We start from the raw sequence: 26443 nt of genomic DNA, 5'->3' as shown, positions 1-26443 counted from the left end.
GATGAGTATTGTTTTTAAAGCTTACACAATATTTTCGCATTCATAAAGGGCTTCACATATGTTTCATTTTGTATCTTATTTGTAATTTAGGAAAAAAGAAAAACGCAAATATTATTATTGTAATGAAATCTAATCCTATTTGTTAGTTCATAATTAGGTAAATTCAATTTACAATTATACATATTATTCGTATTTCATTTACATATTATATGTATTTTTTATATTTAATATGAATAAGACTTAGAATTAATAATTGTAAGATTCATAAATTTTTTAGGCATATAAACGAAAAATATTTTTGTACATATTTTATCTAAGAATTATATGAAAACTAATAATATTAAATATTTAATATATTTTTATAGCGAATTCAACTAGACAGTTAATATAATTTATAATTATGACTCTTTTTTTTTGCAATGTCAATTGAGAAGTTATATAATTATATAATTTGTTTTATGACATTTAAAAATTAATAACTATCTTCTTTGTCATCAAAACATGTTTTTACGAAAAATGTTGTCAGTTCTCCTTTACCTTTTACAAATGTCGGTCCACGACATATCAATTCATAGCCAGCGTTTTTCAAAATTTTTGCTGTATCTTCAGTCACTTGAATTCTACCCATTTCTCCACAGCTATCCATTCTCGAAGCAACATTTACAGTGTTACTCCAAATATCATATTGCGGTTTTTGAGCTCCCACAACTCCAGCAATAACAGGTCCATGATTTAAACCTTTAGAAAAATTTTATCAATTTGTTTTTTTTTTATGTGAAAGTAAAAGAAAGGCGAAGTATTTTTTTTTTTTAAATAAAATATACTAACCTATTCTTAATTTAAATCTTTGAAAGGATTCTCTATTTATTTGATCCAAAATTGTCATTAGAGCAATTGCAAATTCGACGAGAACAATTACATTATGATCTTCCTGTTTTAGTAAAATTTAATTAGTAAAATTAATTTAGTAAAATTTATTTTAATATATTTACAAAAAATATAAAAGAAATTCACCTTTCCTTCACCACTTTCTTTTCCAGGACTTAGTCCTGATGCGAGCATATATGTACTTCCAATTGTTTTAATTTTCTCGATTCCAGAAAATTTGGGTTTTAATAGAAGTTTGTCGAAATCACAAATTATTTCATTTAGTAATCTTAGACATTCAAGTCCTTGTTTATTGATGTCTGTTTCATCATAAAATTCTTTATAATTTGGAATTGAAGCAAACATGACAGCTATACTGCTATATCTTTCATGATAAAGTTCCTAAAAATTAAAAAATTTTATTCAGTTATTATATAAAATTATTATTTAAATCAATTAAATATCTACTATTTATTTGTTTTAAATATCTACAAAAAAATATTGATTCAAATAGAAATTATTTCGTTCAATTAAATAGTTTTCTTTGATAATAGATTATTTTTATAATCAATTATTTGAATTCAATAAAAAGACCTCGGATTATACGACTTTTTTTTCAAAAATACGATTTTTTTCGACTTATTTTAATAAAATGCGAATTTTTTCGACTTTTTTACATTTTTTTTTTTAAACAAAATACGTTTTTTTAGTATACAATGCAGATTTTTAACAAATTTTTAACTAAAATTCTTCACTAAATTAATTATTTTTAATAATTTTAATACGAAGCTGAAGTACGCAACGTTTTTGATAAACGATTTTTAAAGAAATAATTTTTTAAAATGAAAAATTCTATAATTTTTTTCTCAAGAAATATTTCTTGTAGTTTTCATTAATCAACAAATTATAAAAAAATATTTTATAGGCAAAATATTATAGAATTTTCCATTTTCAAAAATTATTTCTTTAAAAATCGTTTATCATAAACGTTGTGTACTTCAGCTTCGTATTTTAATGAAATTTTTCACAAATTGAATTATCTTAAACACTATTTTTCAAAATTAAAATTTATATGAAATTTAATAATTGTTTATAATTAAAAAAAAATTATCAAATAAAATTACCAAAAATTTTTAATTCAAAGTAACTTGAAATTTAATTATTTGAAAAAATTTCAATTATTTTTAGTGATTTTTATAATATTCTTTGAAAATTTAATTTTAATTATTGTCTGAAATTTAACACAATCTTTTGAAATTTAATTATTTCAAAAAATTTTAATTTAAAAGCTTCTAAATTTTAATTTTTTCTAAATTTTTCTAACCAAATTTTTTTTTTAATTTAATAATTTATAACTCTTCTAAAATTCAATTAGTTTTCATGATTTTTATAATATTCTTCGTAAATTTAACTACCTAATAAATTTTTTAGTAACAGAAAAATCAACAAAAAAATTTAAATGAAAAATCACTTGAAGTTCAATTAATTTCAAAAATCTAAATTGTAAATCTTTGAAAATTCAATTACTTTTTAAAAAATGTTATCTAAAATTATTTGATAAATTATTTTTAGTTCTGTAAAAATTTAATTATTGTCTGAAAATTAACAAAAATCTTTTTGAAATTCAATTATTTCTAAAAAAAAAAATTTAACTTCAACTCTTTCAAAATTATTATTTAAAAAAATTTTTTTATTTAAAAATCTGTAAAACTTGATTAAATATTGCCTCAAATATTTTTAAGCATCAAAACTAAAAACTATGACAAAATTTTTAATTCGAATAAATTACTTAAATCAGACTTTAAAAAATTATAAAAATGGAACTTTAAGAGTTTATATACAAATTTGTCCTATTTAAATAAAATTTTGAAAATTTGTCTTACAATTAGTTCGATTCTGAAATATTCGAAATAAATTTTCTTAATAGTATTCATTGTAGAATTATTTTCATTGCAGAATTAATAAAATGAATTTAATATCTAATAACGTTAGTTATTTTAAGTAAAATATTCATTAACCAATTAAATTTTGTTAAAATAAAAAAAAATCGACTTTTTCGATTTCTTTTTGTGCCTTAAAGTCGATCCGAGGTCTGAATAAATTTTTTTCAGTATAACACATTATTTAAATTTAAAAAAATTAACCTGAGCAGTTCTGGATGCTAAAAAATGATCAGCCACATGAGCTGGTAAAATATTTTCCAAGAGAATTTTGTTAATTCCTCTCATTGTTTCAACTTCATCTTGTTCCACTTTTAGTTTGTTTTTCCATAAAAAGTCTGTCCTAGAGGTGAATTCCACTCTTCTGTCGAGTACATGAAGTATTAGTGCCACTAATGTAAGAAGAAATCCAATTTGAATTATATAATGAACTCCCGCGAATCTGAAAATGAATAATTTCTCTAATACTTCTCAGCAATAAATTTTATTATTTAAAAATATCTGTTCTACTTACTCGTAGTGAGTTTTTTCAATACTTGAATAATATTTGTCAAAAATTTCCATCTGAGAGAATGAAATTAATAAAACAAAAATTGAGAATATCATTACACTCAATTTTAATAAATGTCCAACTCTTAAATGAGCCCAACCAACAAGGAGTGCAATGGCTCCTGATTTCACATAAACCTGAAAATTAAAAATTTGATTTTCTAATTTCTATTTTCTATTTGACAATTTTATTGTATTTACGTACAGGTACAATTTCATAGTCATCAGTTAGCTCTTCGCTAAGACTTATTAATGAAGAAGCAACAGCTAATGAGGCTGTAATTAAATAAATTGATATTCTAATTCCTCTATTTACAATTTTTGCTCCTGATTCTTCTTCTCCATTTTTTTCAATATACCAAAAAATACAAGTAAAAGTTGATAGTGTTATAAATCCAATTCCAAAACAGCTATATACAGTTGGACATCTGTAATTATTGATATTCTGATAAGTTACAGAAATATATTAAAATTAGAGTAAATTTGAATAATTTAAAATATTTTTTTATCAAAAATGCTTACTTAGGAAGATAAATGACTTGAACGAAAAACATTGCGCAGTATATGACATTACTAATTGTCACATACCAAGGATATTGTTCATCTTTTTGTTCTCTATAGTGATCCTCTTGGTTTGTTTCATTAAACCAATATGTCAGAGTAGACATTCCTTCTCTACCTTCACACCACTGTCTGTCAATGAATAATGTCTTTAATGTTTCTTTACAAAATTAACTCCCTATTGTTTGTGCTCATTAGCAAGTGCAACGTCTCTATCTGATACTAAAGTTTAATATACAACTTCTGTATAAACTAATCCTTTATCAAAAATGCTGGGTTTGATTTTGTAAAATTTTCTTTTATTTATATTTTAACATTTTTTTTTACTATAGTGATAATTATACAGGCCAACAAAATTAGAAATTTTTTTTGGTGTGTCAAATTTCAAAGCTGTTTAGGTTTATTCATGCTAAACACGAATCCGTAAATGAACATATTCTATTAGATCTAGTTTTTGAGAAAAATGGGTTTAAAAGGTCAAGAAATCGCGTTTTTGTCAAACTTTAAGTACCTCTAGCATTGAAACAAATAAGGTAGAACCTTCCACTTGGGATTAAATTGAAGCTTAATGTTTCAACCATAATCCCCAAAATCACCTTTTATATACCATGACCACAAAGTCATTTGTAATCCATTTTTGAATTGCAAAAATTAATTTTGGAATAATTTGAGTGCGAACCTCAAATTTAGGGATTGTATTCTAAAGTATAAATTTTAGTTTAAGCCCAAACAAAAGGTTCTATGGCCTTTTGTTTCAATACCAGAGGTACGCGCTTAAACTTTTCTAAAATTAATTTTTGCGACTCAAAAATGTAATACTGACATTGAGATAATGTTGCCAGAAAGGTGCTTTTTGGGGATTGTAGTAAAAACATTAAGCTTCAATTTAAGCCCAAGTGGAAGGTTCTACGAACTTTTGTTTTAGTGCTAGAGTAAAAGTTTTCCAAACCCACTTGGAAAGATTCCCCGAAAAGTCCCCCCTGGAGATTCTATCAGAATTCCGACGGAGTTCCGACGGAATTAGGACTCTAAAAATTTTGAAAATAATTAATCGGAATTCCGTCGGAATACCATCGGAAATTCTTTGGAACTCCTATGGAATTCCGACGGAATTACGTTGGAAGTTCCGGCGGAATTCTGATAGAACCTCCAGGGGGCACTTTCCGGGGAATTTTTCCAAGTGGAAAACGCGATTTCTTGACATTTTAAACCCATTTTCTCAAAAACTAGAGCTGATACAAACTTTTTGCCTTAAGAATTCTTGTTCAGCATGAAAAAACTTATCAAAAACAGCTTTGACATTTACCGCACCAAAATCAGACCTGTTATTAAAGAAAAAAAATTACAACTTACTTGACATTTAGGCAGTTTGCATGATTTGTCAGGAGATTTGATTCGATCATTGCAATACTCTGAAAATTAGATAAAAAAAAACTATCAGATTTTTTTTATAGAATTTATAAATGTTTCAAACAATAATTAATATTTCTATTGTACACTGAGAAAAATATGCTATTGAATCAATAGCATTTCTGCCAAAGGCATAAAAATTATTTATTCAAAAGCATATGCTGTAAAGAATCTATAAAATATTTTACTTTTATAGCATTTGCTTTTGAATCATTAATTTTTGTACCTTTGTTAGAAATGCTGTTGATTCAATAGCATATTTTTCTAACTGAGTAAAAAAATTTACAAACAAAAATATTTTATCTGTAATAAAATTACAACTCACTGTTAGGCCTATATTTTTTGCTAAAGTATTCTCAGTAATATTTGCAAATGGTTTGTCAGCCCCCCAATATTCTCCTAATTTTGTCATTTTGCTACTTGGTCTAGATCTGAAATCACAATTTTTATTTAAAAAAAATATTCCAGTATTGTATATAGTATATGTATGAAAATATTGATTTACAGTAAAAAAATTTTTTTTAATTTAACTTTTTTATTGACATTGATAGGTCGTTACGATGTATTTGGTTAACACTGTTATAACATGCTTCAGGGCAATTAAATTTTCAATTCTCTTTTACACGAAGAATTTTTAATACCTTGAGGGTATTGGTCCAGGTCCTCTATCACCATTTTTTAATTCTTTTTCTTCTTTTGTTTTCTAAAATCAAATAATTTTTAAAAATTATATATTTTGATCAAAAAAGAAATCGAAACATTTTATAGAAAATATTCTTCACTGAATATAGTACGTACATTATTTATTTAATTTATTTAACTATGTTTAACTATAAATAAATCATAATTTTGGTTTAGAACATTAAATAAAAAAAAGTTTTTGAATAAAAATATTATTTAACTTTAACATACTTTGGGTGGTACAATGAGATATGTTTCTACTTTATGGTCGGCTAAATATTTTTCTCGTGATTCTCCTTCTCCCGGTTCGACTTGAAAACGATCTCCAAGTTGAAGTAGAGTTGCTTTTGTCACGTGTACTCGACTTTTGTCACATAAAAAAATCAACTATTTAATTTTTCTATTTATTTTTATTGATTTCTTTGAAAAAATCAAATTTTCTATTCTGATGGTAAAAATGAAAATAACGATATAAAAAATTACCGGTACAGAAATCTACATTATCGACTGATGGTAAAAGCTGGACAATGATTATAAACAAAATTATCGGCACAGAAATTTACTTTATCGACTGATGATGAAAGCAGGAAAAATGAAAATATAAAAAATTACCGACATATAAATCTGCATTACCATCAGTCGGTAATGTAGATTTCTGTGCCGGTAATTTTTATATCTTCATTTTTCTGTTTTACCAACAGTCGGTTATGTAGGTTTCTGTATTGGTACATGGAGAGAAATAGATGGTACGGGGTACTATCTAGATAGTACCCCCATATTTGATCTTACATATACGGACAGCTATCTAGATTCTAACAGTTACTATCCAGATTGTACGGAGTAACATCTTGATTATAGTGGGTGACATAACCTTATTTTTTGTAACATATTTGATGGTACCGAATAGAATAATGGTGGTACCGGTTAACATCTACTTTTAACCATCTTAAGATAATAAGATCTTACCATATATTTCTCTCCGTGTAATTTTTTATATCGTTATTTTTCAGTTTTACCATCAGTCGGTAATTTAGATTTCTATGAACAATATATTAAAAGTATTTGATTGATTTCTTTGAAAAAATCAAATTTTCTATTCATTAAAAATTTTATTACTTACCCTGGTAATCCGCCGCTTTCCATATGATTAGCCAGAGTAACGTCATCACTCCAGACGTCAAATTGCCATTTTCGAAGTCCTAACACTCCGCAAAGAACATTTCCAGTATGAATACCAATTCTCATGTCAACATTAAATCCAGTGGCTTCTCTAACAAATCTAAAGAAATATATATATATATATATACATAGATAATCCGCAATCATTGATAAATCAGATTTTGGAAAAATGCTGTCGTTTTAGATTTTGGTAAGAAAGTCACGTGTGAAATTGCACGAGAGAACTTTTGTGTTTTTCTCCCTTTTCTTTCCCCTTTCTTAGAAGCTTTGAAGTGAGAATGGATGAAAAGTTATGTCTTCATTTAAATTCAAAGAAGTGTGTGTTCCCGCGTAGATAAGAAATTCCGTTAATATGAGAACGTTTTGAAAACGTTGATATTTATAGAAAAAAAAATGTACAATTGTTAAAGAAAATTACAACAACATTTGTCCAAATTATTTAATTATATCTCTTTGTTCGAAATTATTTTCTCACCTTATTGCTTCAATCATTTCCAATCCCATTTTCACGCAATTATAAGCATGATTTGGCCTCGAAATTGGAAGTCCTGACACACAGTAGTAACAATCGCCAAGAATTTTTATTCTCATGCATTGATTGTCCTGTACATAATATTAACGTTTTCCTCTAAATATCAAATATAGAATTAAATTATGGAAAATCAATTCACTTATCATTTATCAAATGTCAAGTACCTTTTAGAAAATTAATTGATACGTAATATTAGGATACCTTTAGGTATCAATTATCTAATGTGTCATTTGTCTGACTGTAACAACTGTTCTGTGAATGAATTTCCTTTGATGATGTGAATAGTGATAGATAGAAGTTGCTTTATAGAGAATATTTAAAAAACTGTTAATAAACTCTACATTAAAAAATGTATATGAATTTTTAAATTTATTCCTAATCTTTAAATATGAAATTTCTCTTTGCAAATTATTATTATTTTTTTTTAATATATTGTAAAACTCACATGACAAACTCATATATTGTTGAGTGCCTTACTTTCTAGAACATGAATTTTTTTTTCTTAAGATGTTGTAATAAACTGTCTACATAAACATTTATTTCGATTTGAACTTGGACGCAACGTAAACTGTAAAAGTTTTACTTTACGAGATAATATACTTGAGGATAACAATTTTATAACTGTTGGATCTTTATTAGTAACTTTAAAGAAGATTCTTCCCATATCCTTGAAAGGGAGAGAAACTTAAAAGTTGACAATAAATCTCTCGGGGTGTAGTTTCCACCCTGTTTTGACTGATGAAAAGAATCTTAATAGCAACCCCTCAAAATTCAATATTTGACCATCAAAAAGGGATAACTTTAGTTTCTTTCATTAGAGTAATTTTTCATTTATAAAATAAAACTAGAAAAAATGGGATATTATACACTGAGAAAAATATGCTATTGAATCAATTTCTGCCAAAGGTATAAAAATTATTGATTCAAAATCATGTGCTATAGAATCTATAAAATATTTTACAAATTCTATAGCATTTGCTTTTGAATAATGATAATTTTTATACCTGTAACAAATTTATACTTAAAATAATAGATTAAAAAAAATCACGATAAAATATAAAAAGATAAAAAATATTAAACATTGAATAAAAACAATTTCACAAATTAAATAATAGAAAATCAGGTATTAGATATTTTATTAATTTGACTCGAGTCGATTATAACAAAAAAAATATGTTCACAAATCCTGTCCGCGTTAAATACAAACACACATTCATACATACGTCAATTAATAATAAAAATCAAGATTAGAGACAGAGAAAAGCAAATCACAAATTAAGAAAAATAATTAAATAAATAAGATGCATATGCATAGACAAATTAAACAATACTCATAACAAATATATTTTCCTCCTTATATTATCATATCAATTCAATAGAACCTTATTTCGTCCTTCTTTTGTAGTTGTAAAAAAATTGATCGCCCGTCCAGTTCTCCCTTATGGATTTCCGAAAGCGCCTGACTATTTTCCGCCCACATTGAAATAATAAGCAAAAGCGCCACACTATTCACATTTACAAAAATAAAATAAAATAACTAAATGATCCAGAAAACAAATTAAATAAAAAGAAATATAAAAAAAACCGTAGTCAGAAATTATATAATTTTACCTCGAGGTCTTCGGCGTCGGACTTCTCGTATGGCGCGGAAATTTCCCTTCGAATTTAATAGGCAAAATGAGGATGAGAACTAGAGGGCCGATCATTTAAAATCGCGACGAAATTCCCCCCAAATCTGACCAGTTCTCCGAACTCACCACCCAATTCCCCAAAGCAAGACGTTATTTTCCGAAGAATTACATTTGCACGTAAACCAAACAGGTTGCCTAAAAACAAGCTACTTAAAACTTACATAAAACCACGATTTTTCCTACATACCTTTGGCAGAAATTCTGCTGATTCAATAGCATATTTTTCTCAGTGTATTAATTATTAATTTATTTCTCTGTTACATAACAATTTTGAAAATTACGAAAATAGAATGATATAACTCAAGTTTTACGCAGTTAAAAGTTTCTGAAGATTATGAAACGTGGCAAAATTATTTGAAACATGTAACTAAGTTGTTTCTGAAATTTCCAACAGTGTTCGCAAAAGTATTTGCGGAATTTTTAGTATCAATGTTAAAAATACATTTTTTATTTTATAATACGAATTATAGTATATTTTTATTGAATTCTTATTAGAGCTACTTATTACATTTTAGTTATATTAAAAAAATTTTAAGCAAACAAATTCCTTTTATGGGTAGGGTAATCCATCAATCTTTTTATGTATTGAATCTCTTATATTAGTGAAAATTTTGTATGTGTTGTACATAATTTGTAACAATGTGTGTAACCAATGAAATGGGAAGAGGGAAAATAGATTGATTTCAATGTCATCTCTAGTTCAGAAAACTTTGTAAACTGATGCCTTGCAATGTGAGAGCGATTTAAGACAGATGACATTGATATTGGAAACGTATTCATTAAATATACAAGTTTGATTGATGATAAGCACGTGTATAAAATTTGCAAATGAAAATTTTTAAAAATTTACTTGAAAGCGTAAAAACGATTATTATTTAAAATTGCTCACCTGAGCGATTTGATCGAATCTTCCAAAAAGCTCATTCAGAGTTTTCACAAGATCCGAAGCGGTGAGTTGCTCCGATAATGGCGTAAAATTTACGATGTCTGCATAAAGTATGCTGGAAAATTTTTTTTTCTACTTTAAAGATAGTTCGCAATCCATATTATATATTCATTTTTTAAACTTTGTTTAAAGTATTGAATTTCAGTTTTTTGATGTATTAATTATTTATATCCGAGAAAGAACTAGAATAACAATTAAAAAAAAAATGTTTTCAGAAAATTGTTAAAAATCTATTAAATTTTTGCTCCACTTTAAATCCTAAAGTCGAAAGAAATTCAGTACCGTAATAATAGAAACGCTTTTTTTCTCTTGGGATAAAATACACAGTGGATATAAATTTGATTTAGTTTTTGATACCATTTGGAATTATTGAATTATGCAAGAATGTGTATATTTCCCTCGGATAAAAGTTGAGAAATCCCTATAGAGCATGCATCGCGTTAAGAACAAAGCCACAGAACTTTAACGATTCATTGCACATGATGCATCACCGCGCCTCTGAGCTTTGCCATAACATAATGAACGCTGCTTGTTGAATAAATTATATACTCACCTGACATTATTGTGACGTTGGACATACATCTCATGAAATCTGGTTTGTTTGTGCTTACTAACCTCGTGACAGGCATCGGCCATCTTCAACATTATGCTTCGTTTCACCTTAAAAAACAAATTAGTCCACTAATTTGTTAAAAGTTTAAATAATAATTTGAATTTTTAAAAATAGAATAATTTCCATGATTTATTTTGCAAAAAAAAAAAAAAGTATGCTTATACTTTGAAAAGAAAATTACGGCAAACTTTAGTATTCTGAAGGTATGGAGGTTTTGATACTAACCACATTGTGCGGACCATAAAGGAGAAATTTATTAGGAGCTTTATATACTTGGATGGTGCAACAGAGGAAAAGGAGGAAATATTAGAAGTAACATACAAATAAAATTTTGCCTTAGATCTGATATAATTATATTTCTTTTTTAATTTTTGCAAATTAATCACATAACTGATTAGATATCCAAATAGAAAATTGAAATTCAAAATTGCTTAATTCATATCTCACGTTGATTGTGTAGATAGAATCATATCAGTTTTTATTAAAGTTCTGAGAATGGTAAATGGACTTTATGTTCGCCTCCAAACGTACTCTGCTCTGTAATTTCTGGAATTATTTATACAACTAACCTCCGCAGCAATGTAGGCTGGAATCACGCTGAGCAATAATTGCTCCTGTTGCTCTCTCTCACATTCAAGTTTTATTCGAGAATCGATTACAGTTTTCGTTCCAGAAAATGTTCGACGTTGCGCCCGTGCCGTGAGAATCCTGTAATAGAATCCTGCTACCAAAGCTGCCAATAGCAGAAATGTGTCGCCTGCTATCTGCAGAAAAAATAGTTCACTAACAATAATAATAATATTTTTTATTTACATTCTTTAGTTTCGTTTTTCAACCACCTTTGCTAATTGTAAGCTAAAGCTGATGTCAAAATTTCCGACTAAAATTAGGTGCTCAATAATTTGCAGACACGTATGAATATTAGAGAAGCAATTAAAAGTTCATTAACCTGATAATAATTGGCGAAATCGAGAATAACGAAACTTTTTGCTATGTAGAGAATGACTGGAACATAGCCTATAATCGATGGTCGATGTTTCTTGATCCTTGGAAAAGCGGCGACAATAGCGATAGTGCTGCAAAAAGCTGGTATCGCTCCTCCCATTATTAAAACTCCTAATCCGAGGATGGCGGATGATATTGATCCTAAGATGAGTCTCGTGCGAGTACTGCTCAGTGTTGATGGAAATTGCGTTATAATTAAAAGAATCACCGATGACAGTAACATTGTTGTCAGTGTTGCTATATGCAACATATCTAATTTATCCTTTAACAGAATAAAATATAATTGATGATTTCAATTTATTTTTCATTCATTCTAATTGGAACGAATATTTTCTACTTGAAAAAAATAACTTGTTTCTTGTTTTTTCCCAGGTGAAACGATTCTACGGAAATCACTCCACGGAAACTCCATACGGAATTCCGCAAAAATTCTATACGGAATTCTGCAAAATTTTGAAAGTATTCCTTTCGTAATTTTGCGAATTTTTTTGGAAGAATTCCATACAGAATTGCAGAAAATTTTCAATAAAATTCCACAACTTTATTTTTTGCTGATTTTTTTGTGATTTTAAAATAACTGCTGCTACTATAACGAAAACTAGTCGACGATGATGTTCCTGGTGGATATAATATAGAATTTATGATAGAGTAATTAATATCTAGTCGAACTTATTTGAGAGGTCAATAAAACGTTTTCCAAAAGAAATTTACTATTTTTCAGTCAACTAACTAATGGTAGTTGAATTTCTCGACTAATTTTTTTCAGTGTATCCACCAGCAGTTATTTTAAATTTACAAAAAAATCAGTAAAAAATACACTCAATAAAAAAACTAGTAGATTTGACTACTTTTTAACTACCCTGTATAGTTCAATAGGTCCTTAACTGAATTTAAAAAGTTGTATGGACTATTAAAAAGTAGTTAAAAGAACTAAGAATTTAGTTGGGTCAAGGAGATTTTGTAGTTGTTCTAATTTTTGAAGTTGATTTAACTACTTTTGTTAAGTACAATTAACTACTAATTCTTAACTCTATAAAAAATAGTTAAATTGACTACACGCACATAGTTAAAATAGCCAAAAAAGTAGTTACTTTTACTACTTTCAAGTCAGTTAACTAAAGGCAGTTGAGGATTTCGGCTGAATTTTTTTCAGGGACGCATTAAAATGCACCACCTGTCATTTGTCGGAATAGTCATTTAACAGAAAGGCAAATATCAGAAACGCCAATTAACGGAATTGTCATTTGACTGAATTGCCATATAACAGAAATGCCACTTAACGGAGTCGCTACTTAACCGACGTGTCAAATAACAGAAATGTCACATAACCAAAATGACAAGTAACCGAAATGTCAATAAACGGAATTGTCAATTAACAGAAATGTTATTTGACAGAAACAACAATCAACGGAAAAGACGCTTAACCGAACTGTCAGCTAATAAAAACGTTAGGTTACGAAAATGACACATAACCAAATTGTCATTTAACGGGACTGTCATTTAACAGATTTGACATTTAACGAAATTAACAGTTAACAGCACAGTCAGTTAACACAATTGGCATTAAACGGAATTGACATATAACTCAATTGTCAGTAAACGGGATTGTCAACTATCAGACTTGACATTCAAAAGAATTAACATTTCACGAATTTATCATTTAACGGAATTGTCAGTAAACGAAATTGTCATTTAACAAAATTGTCAGTTATAACGTAATTGTCATTTACCAGAATTGTCAATTAACGGAATTGTCATTTAATAAAATTAAAATTTAACGGAATAGTTGCTTAACGGAATTACCAGTTAACAGCGATATCAGTTAACAGAAATGCCATCCAACGGAATTATCATTGAACGGAATTGTCAATTAACGAAATTGTCATTGAACGTAATTGTCATTTAACAGAATTGCTAGTTAACGGAATTGTCAGTTAACAGTAATGTCAGTTAACGGAATAGTCATTTAACGGAATTAATATTTAACGGAATTGTCATTGACTGGAATTATCAGTTAACAGCAATGTCAGTTATCGGAATTGACATTTAACAAAATTGTCAGTTGACACTATTGTCGCTTAACGGAATTTTCGTTAAACGGAATTGTCATTTAACAGAATTGTCGTTTAACGGAATTGTCATTTAATGGATTTGTCAGTTAACGGAATTATCAACTAACGGAATTATTAATCAACGGAATTGATATTTATCGATATTGTCTTTTAACGGAAATGTCATTTAACGGAATTGACATTTAACGGAATGGACATTTATCAGAAATGTCATTTAATAGAATTTACATTTAACGAAATTGTTATTTAACAATATATTCATGAAACCAATTTGTCATTTAACGGACTTGTCATTGAACAGAATTGTCATTTAACGGGTTTGACATTTAACGCAATTGTCAGTTAACAGCAATATCAGTTAATGGAAATGTCATTTAACCGATATGTCAATTAATGGGATTCTTATTAAACGGAATTGTCAATTTTGGATTTGACATTTAACAGATTTGTCATTTATCGAAATTGTCTATTAACGGATTTGTCAATTAACTGAATTGACATTTAACGGATTTGTCAATTATCGGAATTGTCTTTTAACGGATTTGTCATTTAGCGGATTTGACATTTAACAAAAATGTCTTTTAACGGATTTGAAACTTAACGGATAATATTTTATTATGTGAGTTTACTCTCTATTGAATCTATAGTTTTAGTTTTGTTATAAAATCGCGCGAAATTTAAATGTAACTATAGATTCGATAGAGTGTAAACTCACATACTAAAATAGTGTCTGTTAAGTGACAAATCCGTTAAAAGACATTTCTGTTAAATGACAAATCCGTTAAATGTCAAATCCGCTAAATGACAAATCCGTTAAAAGACAATTCCGTTAATGGACAAATCCGTTAACTGTGAAATCCGATAAATGGCAACTCAGTTAATTGTCAAATCCGTTAAAAGACAATTTCGTTAAATGACAAATCTGTTAAATGTCAAATCCGTTAAAAGACATTTCTGTAAAATGTCAAATCCGTTAAATGTCAAATCCGCTAAATGACAAATCCGTTAAAAGACAATTTCGTTAAATGACAAATCTGTTAAATGTCAAATCCGTTAATTGACAATTCTGTTCAATAAGAATCCCGTTAATTGACATATTCGTTAAATGACATTACCGTTAACTGACATTGCTGTTAACTGACACTTGCGTTAAATGTCAAACCCGTTAAATGACAATTCTGTTCAATGACAAGTCCGTTAAATGACAAATTGGTTGCATGACTATATTGTTAAATAACAATTTCGTTAAATGTAAATTCTGTTAAATGACATTTCTGATAAATGACAATGCCGTTAAATGTCAATACCGTTAAATGACATTTTCGTTAAAAGAAAATTTCGTTAAATGTCAATTCCGTTAATTGATAATTCCGTTAACTGACAATTCCATTAAATGACAATTCCGTTAAACGACAATTCTGTTAAATGTCTATTCCGTTTACTGGCAATTCAGTTAACCTGCAATTCTGTTAAATGACAATTCCGTTAAACGACAATAGCGTTAACTGTCAATTTTGTTAAATGTCAATTCCGATAACTGACATTGCTGTTAACTGATAATTCCAGTCAATGACAATTTCGTTAAATATTAAATCCGTTAAATGACTATTCTGTTAACTGACATTACTGTTAACTGACAGTTCCGTTAATTAGCAATTCTGTTACATGACAATTACGTGCAATGACAATTTCGTTAAATGACAATTCCGTTACTAAACAATTTCGTTAAATGCCAAATTCGTGACATGGCAATTCTTTTTTATGTCAAGTCTGATAGTTGACAATCCCGTTTACTGACAATTGAGTTAAATGTCAATTCCGTTTAATGCCAATTGTGTTAACTGACTGTGCTGTTAACTGTTAATTTCGTTAAATGACAAATCTGTTAAATGACTGTCCCGTTAAATGACAATTTGGTTATGTGTCATTTTCGTAACCTAACGTTTTTATTAGCTGACAGTTCGGTTAAGCGTCTTTTCCGTTGATTGTTGTTTCTGTCAAATAACATTTCTGTTAATTGACAATTCCGTTTATTGACATTTCGGTTACTTGTCATTTTGGTTACTTGTCATTTTGGTTATGTGACATTTCTGTTATTTGACACGTCGGTTAAGTAGCGACTCCGTTAAGTTGCATTTCTGTTATATGGCAATTCAGTCAAATGACAATTCCGTTAATTGGCGTTTCTGATATTTGTCTTTCTGTTAAATGACTATTCCGACAAATGACAGGTGGTGCATTTTCATGCGTCCCTTTTTTCAGTGTACAGTTGTGAAATTCTAACAAAAATTTTGTGCAATTCTGTATAGAGATTATGTGTGTAATTCTTATAAAAAATTCGCAAAATTACAAAAGAACTTCTTTCAAAAATTTTGCGGAAATTTTTGGGGAATTCCGTATATAATTTTTACGGAATTCCGTACGGAATTTCCGTGGAGTAGTTTCCGTAGAATCGTTTCACCTGGGTTATCATTATCAAATAATTCAAAACTTATTAATACATACATTACACTCGAGATAATAACCCAGATAGCATATAAACTTGCAGCAAACTTGCGGCAAGCTTTAAATGTCCCACATAACTCAAGCTTGCATGGTAAACTTGCGGTAAGTTTGCTCAAGTAATCCTACCAAAAGATTGCAGTGTAAGGTTACTGCAAGATTGCACAATAAGATTATCGCAAGATTGCTCAGTAAACTTGCACGGTAAGCTTGTAGCAAGATTGGTGCAAAGTTTACTGAGCAATCTTGCGATAATCTTATTGTGCACTCTTGCAGTAACCTTGTACTGCAATCTTTCGGTAGGCTTAGTGAGTAATCTTTCGGTAAGCTTACCATTCATGCTTGAGTCAGGTGGGACATTTGAAGCTTGCGGCAAGTTTGCCGTGCAAGGTTATCAATATTGCGCGGCAAGCTTGCCGCAAGCTTGCCGCAAGATTGCTGCAAGATTACGTGCTATTTGGTAAGGCTACTTTTGACAAAGTTAGACGTTTGTTCTTAATTTCCGCAGAGCTTTTAACACACAGTAAACTTGGTTGCATCTTTTTCTATTGCAACGTTTTGATGCACATAAGTTATATCAAAAAGAGATCGTTTTTTGTATCATTTTTAGAAATGATATACGAAACGGTCTCATTTTTTGATGCAAAAAATTTAATCAATTTATATCAATCATGGCCGAATTGAATCGACTCAAAATTAAAGGAATTTTTTTCAGATATTTTGGTAATAGTACAATTGCGGAGACCATTTCACTATTTAATTTGAAAATGAAAATAACAGAAAATCAAAGACAATGTGCAATTCGATAATTAAAAAGTGACAGCTTATAAACATAACCTAAAATGCATGAGAAAAAATTTGTCGATAAAATCAATATAGCCGAGCTTTTTAGAAGGTAGATGGCAGTTTTGCTTTTTATAAAAACGATTCAGAAAAAATTTAAAGAAAGAAAATAGATAAGTGCTGCCATCTACCTTCTAAAAAGCTCGGCTATATTGATTTTATCGACAAATTTTTTCTCATGCATTTTAGGTTATGTTTATAAGCTGTCACTTTTTAATTATCGAATTGCACATTGTCTTTGATTTTCTGTTATTTTCATTTTCAAATTAAATAGTGAAATGGTCTCCGCAATTGTACTATTACCAAAATATCTGAAAAAAATTCGTTTAATTTTGAGTCGATTCAATTCGGCCATGATTGATATAAATTGATTAAATTTTTTGCATCAAAAAATGAGACCGTTTCGTGTATCATTTCTAAAAATGATACACAAAACGATCTCTTTTTGATATAACTTATGTGCATCAAAACGTTGCAAAGATTTGATGCAATTTTTGGTCTCAATTTGATACTTTAGGAAAACTGTTTTTCTATTATTAATTGTATCGAAACTAAAAACCAACAATGAGAAAAATTGAGGAAAAAATGTATTAGATATTAATCATAATTTGGGATAAAAATTGATTTTCATAAATTACGACATAATAGAATTAAAAGTGGGAAAAACTGGTATATTTTAAAATATTTCCAGTTTTTTCATTTAATGCCATTTTACATACTTTTAATAAGGTTTTATAGAATTTATAACTTGTTAATAAGGGATGATACTGTTATATATATATATATAATCGATTTTCGAGAAATTGTGTTTAATAAAGTCCCTGCGACATGATTGCCTTGAGGGTATTCATTCATCTATGGATTATGTTGACAGGAAATTTGACAAAACTTTGAGGGATGTTTAAGTTGTGTGGATTATATATCATATATAGTTTATACTGTCCACAACTTGGATCGATCTTGAACATTATTAGCAAAACTTATTTATCTCACATAATAATGACTAGAAATTTTATAAAAATAATTTAAACAATATTTTCAAAAAAATGTTAGTCTTTTATAATATATTATTATATTTTATCAGAAACTCATTAAATTGTGAGTGAGGAATATATATATATATATATATATATATATATATATATATATATATATATATGATCATTACTCATGACTTTAACAACCTCTATTATTATTTTATCACGTTTCTGAATTTATACATATATGAAGAACTGCATCATACAAGTTTATGATGACAAATTTCTATAATTGCATAAATATATCCTGTATGCAAGTTTTCAAAAAGAGTAAAGTGTGTTCATGAAATGTCAAAAAAAAATAAAAATTGACATAACGAAGTGAAACTTTATATATATATATATATAATATGCATCACTTAGCTTGAAAGCTATTATCTGAAATTTGAAACGTACATCTGAGTGAAAAATGAACAAGGCAATGAGTGCTGAAAGAGTGGCAACCACAGACACCGTGAAAATTCCTGTGTAGAGTGATGCTGTCAACTTTCCTTCGTATCTATTTCTAAGTTCTTGCAATTCCTTAACATTTCCACCTTCATCTGCTCCTTCTCCAGGGCCGCCTATAAAAAAGAAAAATAAACTATTTGGAAATGTTTGCATTTATATATATATATATATATGCATCAGGCTTTCATCTATTTCTCCCAGATGGTTGTTTTAGGTCTGATTTGCTTGGTTAATTTTATGAGGTTTCTGTTATACATCGTATAATTTTTTTTTATTTAAACTTGTCTTTTAAAAAATTATGACTCAGCTAACGAATAAGAAAATTGCAGTTTTGTGCAATTATTTCAAATTAGTCTTATGTTATTACTTTACTCTCTAAATCTGAATTAGTAAAAATGTTTACTAATTTAAATTAGTGACTTACTTTTTGCTTCTGAATTAGTAAAATTTTACTAATTATTAGTAACTTTTACTAACAATTAGTAAAATTTAACTAATTCTAAAGCAAAAAGTAATTCACTAATTTAAATTAGTAAACATTTTTACTAATTCAGATTTAGAGAGTAGGTTAAGTCTTGATGCCATATTTATTTTTGGCAAATTTGAAAATTAAATTTAAAATTTTTATTTTTACAGATTCTATCCTCGATGGCTTGTGGTGTCACGTACTTCAAAAGATAAGGGCAAAAGGAAGGACACAAAATTCACGCAAACTTTTTAGAACTCGGTCTATTTTTACGGTTATTTTTCACATTTTCCGAATGGAAATTTAACTTGAAAGTAGGGATCTCCAAGGGCTATTTAGTTTGAAATAAAATCTCCTTGAAGCTGAAAATTCGTCATTAAGGTAAATAATTTGAATTTATTGGAAAAATTTTATTACAAAAAATTTAGTTGTATTTTTTGATAGTGACAAAACGTTTTACACCAAGGTCTAGGAAGTCACTCAGAAAAATTTGCGTTCATTTCGACGGCTTTAATTTTTTTAAAGAAATTTTTGAAATTAAGAAACTATTGGGTCCATCCATAAATTACGTTGCGTTTGAAGAGGAGGGGGGGGGACAAAAATTTGCAACATTCAATAGAAAAAATGGCGCAAAATGTGCAACATGAGGGAGGGGGGGGGAGTCGAAAATGGTGAAAAATAGTGCAACGTAATTTATAGATGGCCCCTATCACAAAAAAAAGTAATGAATATCGTGAAACATACTGAATTATATAGAGGAAAATGAAAGGAAAACAATTGTGATAAAAAGAGAATAAAATTTTTAAAAAGATAGAATAAAATTAAATGAAAACGATACAATTCAGTTAAAACAATTTTTACTTTTTTTATATCTTTAATTGTGGTTTAATGTTTCCGGTCTCGTATATAAACTTCAAAAGCACCCTCTTATCGTGAATTGTAGTAGAGAGTTTTTGTTATTTGCGTGACAGGACTATTGTAGGTTTGAAATCTATTGTTAAAACAAGTGGATAATGTGGTCAGACTGAACAAAAGTATAGTCATACATGTATATATATATATATATATATATATATATATATATATATATATTATTTAAAATATGAACGTTTCTATCCCAAAAAGAAAAATTTGTTTTTTATTACACTTTGAAGTTTCAAGTATTTTATATAAAATACTTGTATTAAATTCGTATTTTAACAAAATGAAAAAAATGTAAAAACTAATGATAAATTCTATTTAAATTTTTGGGATTTGAATTTTTTTTTGGTTGGAATTTTTTGATGAAAATTAAAATGAGATTAAATTCCGATTATCTGGATTCTGATGATTCTAATTGCAAACAAGGGGGCGTGTATTATTTTATAAAGTTTAGGAATATCTTGTAGACTGAACGAAGTGACTATAGACTTGAACTGAAACTAGTAACACAACTTGCCATAGGATGAGAAAGTCAAATTAATTTATGACTCTTATAACTAAATCATCAGTTTGTTACATTACTTGGAGCTTGTATATTACAAGTTAACGAAGAGCTGAAAGTTTCAATGTGCCAGATTCAAAATTCGAAAATTAGTTTTTTTTTTGATTAAAAAATAACATTCTTAAAATTAATCAGGAAATGTTGTTTAGTAATGAGAATAATTATAGGAGAGAAATTGTCTTTCATTTCTTAAAATTGGTTTTGCTATCCACAGATTTCCAATTCTAGTATCGAAATTTGTTGGTGGACCACACGTTTATCACAACGTTTCTCGAATCATTAGAGGGTATAGTTTGATTAATGATTTAATTAAAATTGTTATTTCTGTTTCTTTTATATCTCATATTAATCTATTTCGTCAAATAAATACAGCCTCTTTTTTCTCATACAGAGACTAAATCTCACTTTTTTCAACATTATCAGAAAAAAATTAGTACTTTAATCATAAACTAATTTTGGATTATGTTAATTTTGTTTCCTAAAGGAAGAATTTTAATTATTTATATACATATTTAGAAAGTTTAGTATAGCTATAACGCGTGTCTTCTCGTGAGAGCTAATTATTAAGTATATTAATTAAAATCTAATTGCTATCCATGTAATTTGTCTGTCGCATCAGTAAATTTTTTTTCTCTATTTAAAAAATCCTATTATAATTATTATTATTATTTTTATACAGATAAAAGTGATTCTATATTGTTTATACAATAAAAGTCCTTCTATCAGTTGTTCAATATACTACAAAGCTTCAGGCTCTTAAAGAAAACCATTTAAGGATGCGCTTTCACCATGAAAAGCTGTTTCGTTTATAAGATTCACGTTAAGGTTTCAAAGTGTAAAAGTTAAACTTTAACAATGCAGAAAAAAGGGGACATTTTCTTTTGATGAGGCAAACATTAAATTGTATTCAGAAGTCTCTTTATTTGATTTTCTAATTTTCAAAAAAGTAAAATAAGTTATATTATGATTATGCAAATTGTAATTGGAATTTTTTTTAAAAGGGGCTAAATTTTAAACAGTACCTCCAAATGTATAGTATAAAAAAGATAAGATTTTATACTTTCGTGTACAGTGAATTTTTATTCTAATATTTTTAATAATTTTTTTTTTTTAACATTTTGCTTTTATTTTCCTCTTTTGTGTAGTTTTAACAAGCTTGAAAAAAAACTATTTTTTTAAATTGAAATTTATAATTTGAAACAGAATTAATTTATTTTTAAAATTTCTTTATGTTAGAGAATATGATTAAGTCAAATTTTTTTCCAACTATTTCGGGAAAGTTATATATGCTAAATAGTTCGTAATATTTGGCAATCTCGTCTAAGCAGCTGCTACTTATTTATCATCCTATATACTGAGTTTTAATTCAAATATGATAAATATATCTATAATAAAAATAAATAAAAGAAAAAAAATAATTATCTTTTTGAAAATATTTTTCTTTCAACATTTTAATATATTTTTAATTAAGTTAAAAATGAGAAATGAGTCACTGAAACAAAAGAGATGAATAAAATTACTTTCCTAACGCTTTTTCATTAAACACGCTTGTTACAATGTAGAATGCATTCTTAATTACTAATTTATGAAAAATTTGAATAGTTTAATTAATATTTTACAATTTTTTTTAAAAATAAAAATAAGTATAAAATTAGGGGAATTAAACTTTGAAAATATATTTTCAAAAGGGGTTAGTCAAAAATATTTAGTAAAGAAAAATTTAATAAAATGTTTGAATAAAACTGACTTCATTTGTGGATTCTAATTTAGATTCTAATTAGTTTTTTGTTTTTATTATGTATACAACTGTATACATTCTCCCACAAAAGGAAATAAGGTCGATTGTCTAAGATGCGTTCTAAAAGCTTACTAGTAAATCGATGTGAGGAACACGCACTCTATTTATTAATAGCTATATATAAGAGTGTCACAAATATCATTTGTATTTTAGAATTCTCCAATTTTAGCTTTTTATATATAATTTCAAAAATTTTATTTATTCATAGTTAAAATTTATATAAAAGCTGACGTCAACTCTTTTAAATTTGATGAGAAAAAAAAGAATTTCATTTAATTTCGTTACATATTCATTGAAAAAGTTTAATTAAAAAAAAAAAATTCAATACCATTTTTTTTAAATTGACATTTATTAAAACAATTTTTATATTAATTTTTTTTGTACCTTTTTTGAAATTAATATCTTAGTAACTTTAGACGAAAGCTATCTGTAGTTGAAATCTCTGGCAAAAAGCCAATGTAAACTATTTTGAAAGAAAAAGATTTTCTTGTTTAGTTTTGTTCTTGCTTCCTTTTTCAATTTACTCCACGAGTTCGATTAAATATACTAGATTTATAAAAAAAAAATTCAACTGAATATATTTTTAAATATTTTATATAAGGAATCAAAGAAGATAATTAAAAAGGCTTTTCAATTAGCATGGTTTTGTAAATCCTTCAGCAATTAAAAAAAAAAAAAATTGTCTCCCAACAGAAACTAATTAGAAAAAACTCGAATTGGCAATGAAAAAGATTCTTTTTTTATTTTATTTTTTATAAGGAAAGTTTTGTGTATTAATGAGCTCCTTTCTTAATTTTCTTTTTTCGACAAAATCTTTTCAAGGCTGGTAGATAATTTTATCTCTTTCCGTTTGTATATATATATATATATATTAACGTCAAGCACCAAGTATCATTGCTGACGATTCTGTTGCTTACTGATAATTGACGAATAGAAGGTCAGTGTCTCAATTGTTTTTAAGTGTAGTTCAAGTTCAATTTATGATTATTAATGTTGTGATCCTCTAAATTTTTTTTTATAAATTTTTTATAATTTATAGAAGAATAATGAAACTTTAAAAAAATTGATTGCACGTTAAATACAGAAAAAAAAATCTTATCAAGAAAGTGCATTTGACGTTATTAATGTTTATAATGAAATATGAAATCTATACAGGAAGGAAATTATATGCTCGTATTATTTTTTGTCTATTAAATTCTAAAATTAATGTTAGCTTTGAAAATTATTAATTGCAATTATAAAAAATCGATATTCGATTAGGATTTTGCAAATTGCATTAATGGATTCTTATATATTATACTAATCTCATCATTGAAAGTGAAGTTTTCTTTGATGTTAAATAATTTCATATACTATTACAAAAAGTATATTAAATTCGTGTTATCGTGTAAGTCCTTAATTTCGAGTGATTTTCGTTAGCCAATGACTAAATTTGATTATTATCTAATTTAGTCTCTGAGATTTCATGTTCAATTTGAAACAAAGTTACAATTATGAATTGGTACTGAACAATTGTTATTGTAATTTAATTTTCTAATTACAAATTACACCCCACAGCATCGAAACTTTCCTAAAGATTTTCTAAAGATTTATTTGAAATATTCGGAATATTTAATTGCAATGTTTAGTGAAAATTGTGTAAAGATTTAAATGTCCCGATTAAATAAATGTTTAGTATGTGAAATTTTGTGAAACTTTCCTAAACATTTAAATGAAATTTTCCCCTACACTGAAAAAAAAATTTATTTGATTCAAATACTCGATTACTTGAGTATTATCAAATAAATATTTATTTGAACCAAATAATTTTTATTTCAATTAAATAAATTGTATTTGAACCAATAATTTCTGTACTTGAAACAAATAACATTTAATTGACTCAAATAATAATTATTTGATATAAATAAATATTTATTTGATAATAGTCCAAGTAATCGAGTATTTGAATTAAATAAATTTTTTTTTCAGTGTAATTATAATTATAATTATGCGAAAATTTCATTTAAATGTTCAGGAAAGTTTTGCGCTAAACATTTATTCAAGTGGGACATTTAAATCTTTACACAATTTTCACTAAACATTGCAATTAAATATTCCAAACATTTCAAATAAATCTTTAGGAAATATATTTAGGAAAGTTTCGATGCTGTGGGGGTATTTAGTAAAATTATTTAACTTTCGTAAAAAATAATTTTAAAAATAAATTGCCAACTTAAAAATGTTGATGATAATTTTTAAATTGAAAAATTTAGTACAATGTGTGAAAATATAAAACGTGGTAAAATTTCAAATATATCATGAATAGTGACATTATTTAAACTAGATAGGAAGTGTGCCAGTTGTACCTGGTATTGACAGGCAATAAGCACATTCTGTTATGCTGTTTCTACATTCATCCCTCTTTATTGTTTTTAATAAGTAAGTCAGCAAACATTAAAATAATCTCATTCCCAGAGTTCTGAGTAATTTTATCCGCGACTTTCAAAAAGAATATAATTTTAATAATTAGTTCACTTACTCTTGTAACGCTAACTTAAAAGGGATTTGCTTTCTAGTTAAGTCAATTTTTCATGAAATCATTAATAATGCACAAAAATCCAAATTGAATTTTTAAAAAAGAGAAATATGTAAAAAGTCAAGTTTCTGAATTTTGACGTTTGTTTATATGAACAAGTTTCTCTACTATTTATTAAATGATAACCCGAGGCGTAGTTGTGCGAAATGTTTTCATGTTGAAAATGTAGTTTGAATTTCATCTAAAACTTCATGTCACCTGATGTCACATTTATTGAATTATTTATAACTCCTTTTCAATTAAAATTTAAAACTAAATTCAAAAGAGATCGTACAAGAAAATTTTAATTTATCTTTAATAATATGAAAAAAGAAAAATGAAGTACACAAAATTTATTGTCCTTTTTAAAAGTTGTTGGAGAATGTATTTCTCAGATAAAAATAGTAATCCCTTTTATCTGATGTTTCGTCTCAATATTCTTCCCTTACGAAGAAAAAGGAAATCTCGATAAGAATAAGTTTAAAAAAAAAAAAAAATTATACATAGGATATCGAAGGACGAATCTAAGATGTAGCTTCTTATCAATGAAATGTAATATATGAATGCAAATTTAGTGGAAAAGATGAGGAAAAATCATATCAAATGTATATGATAGGGATTTCATATAGATATATATAGGCAATGGAATTTCAAGGCTTTGAAACTATTCGATTCGGTGCAAAGTAAATTCCATCAAAATTTTCTAAACAAATATCATGCTCAATGTTTTTCTAACAACTTTCAACATTTTGAAATTAAATTTCTCACATATAATAATTTTTATTTGAGTAATATTATTTTAAATTAATGAAAAAAAAGAGTAGATAAAATAAATTAAGATTTTGCACTTTTTTTTTTACCTTCTACTCCAAAAATGACGTTTTCCATACTTATGATTTATTCACAGACTTTTTTGTAATTATTTCTTTTCTGTATATCACTAAAAATCACACCGTTAAAAATTATTTAAATTCATTTTGAAAATTAAAGAAAAAAAAAAACTCAATTTCTCCACAAAACACATATGAAATAAAATTATAAAATTTTTTTTATAAAAAATTCAAATTTCTTTAACAAGTTCATTGTAATAAAATAATTGAGAGATTAAATTTTTCTTTATGTTTTAAATAGTTGATGAAAATTTAGTCAAATAAACGAGTTGAACAAATTGTTGTCGGCCCGCTTTCGCGGTCGCGACTGCAACTGGTGGCTGGAAAGAGCGACCCTATCTTGAGCTTGTGCTTTTCTATAGTGTGTTCAAAAT

General features: G+C 27.1%; 2 protein-coding genes across 3 annotated transcripts in view; one reads left to right on the top strand and one right to left on the bottom strand.

The window, feature by feature from the left end:
* The window catches only part of LOC127279214 (uncharacterized), a 138271-nt gene that overhangs the window by 941 nt on the left and 110887 nt on the right, over nucleotides 1-26443 (top strand). Inside the window, exon 2 of the mRNA XM_051301446.1 lies at nucleotides 19515-19725. The gene's annotated coding sequence lies outside the window, so the exon portion shown is untranslated. The remainder of the gene's footprint in view (nucleotides 1-19514; nucleotides 19726-26443) is intronic.
* On the bottom strand, nucleotides 311-26397 carry LOC127279196 (adenylate cyclase type 2). 2 transcript variants are annotated; one of them, XM_051301416.1, is made up of 19 exons: nucleotides 26040-26397; nucleotides 18825-18991; nucleotides 11919-12236; nucleotides 11539-11733; nucleotides 10910-11016; nucleotides 10300-10411; nucleotides 7663-7790; nucleotides 7129-7287; nucleotides 6240-6372; nucleotides 5969-6030; nucleotides 5653-5758; nucleotides 5271-5329; nucleotides 3879-4049; nucleotides 3562-3784; nucleotides 3322-3494; nucleotides 3012-3249; nucleotides 1015-1269; nucleotides 829-931; nucleotides 311-738 (listed from the first exon to the last, which is right to left on the bottom strand). In XM_051301416.1, exons 1-19 carry the CDS (start codon nucleotides 26065-26067, stop codon nucleotides 473-475), a joined length of 3003 nt encoding a protein of 1000 aa, XP_051157373.1. In that variant the 5' UTR covers nucleotides 26068-26397; the 3' UTR covers nucleotides 311-472. The 2 variants fall into 2 exon arrangements, with proteins under 2 accessions (XP_051157373.1, XP_051157374.1); XM_051301417.1 differs by lacking the exons at nucleotides 18825-18991; nucleotides 26040-26397 and having other exon boundaries at nucleotides 326-738; nucleotides 11539-11729; nucleotides 11919-12230.

The sequence above is a fragment of the Leptopilina boulardi genome, unplaced genomic scaffold, assembly GCF_019393585.1.
Source record: "Leptopilina boulardi isolate dan_hultmark-lab unplaced genomic scaffold, ZJU_Lbou_2.1 LbouV2_214, whole genome shotgun sequence".
NCBI classification, from domain to species: Eukaryota; Metazoa; Arthropoda; class Insecta; order Hymenoptera; family Figitidae; genus Leptopilina; species Leptopilina boulardi.
Note: the sequence above shows the minus strand (reverse complement) of the source record. Positions and strands in the feature narration are given on the sequence as shown.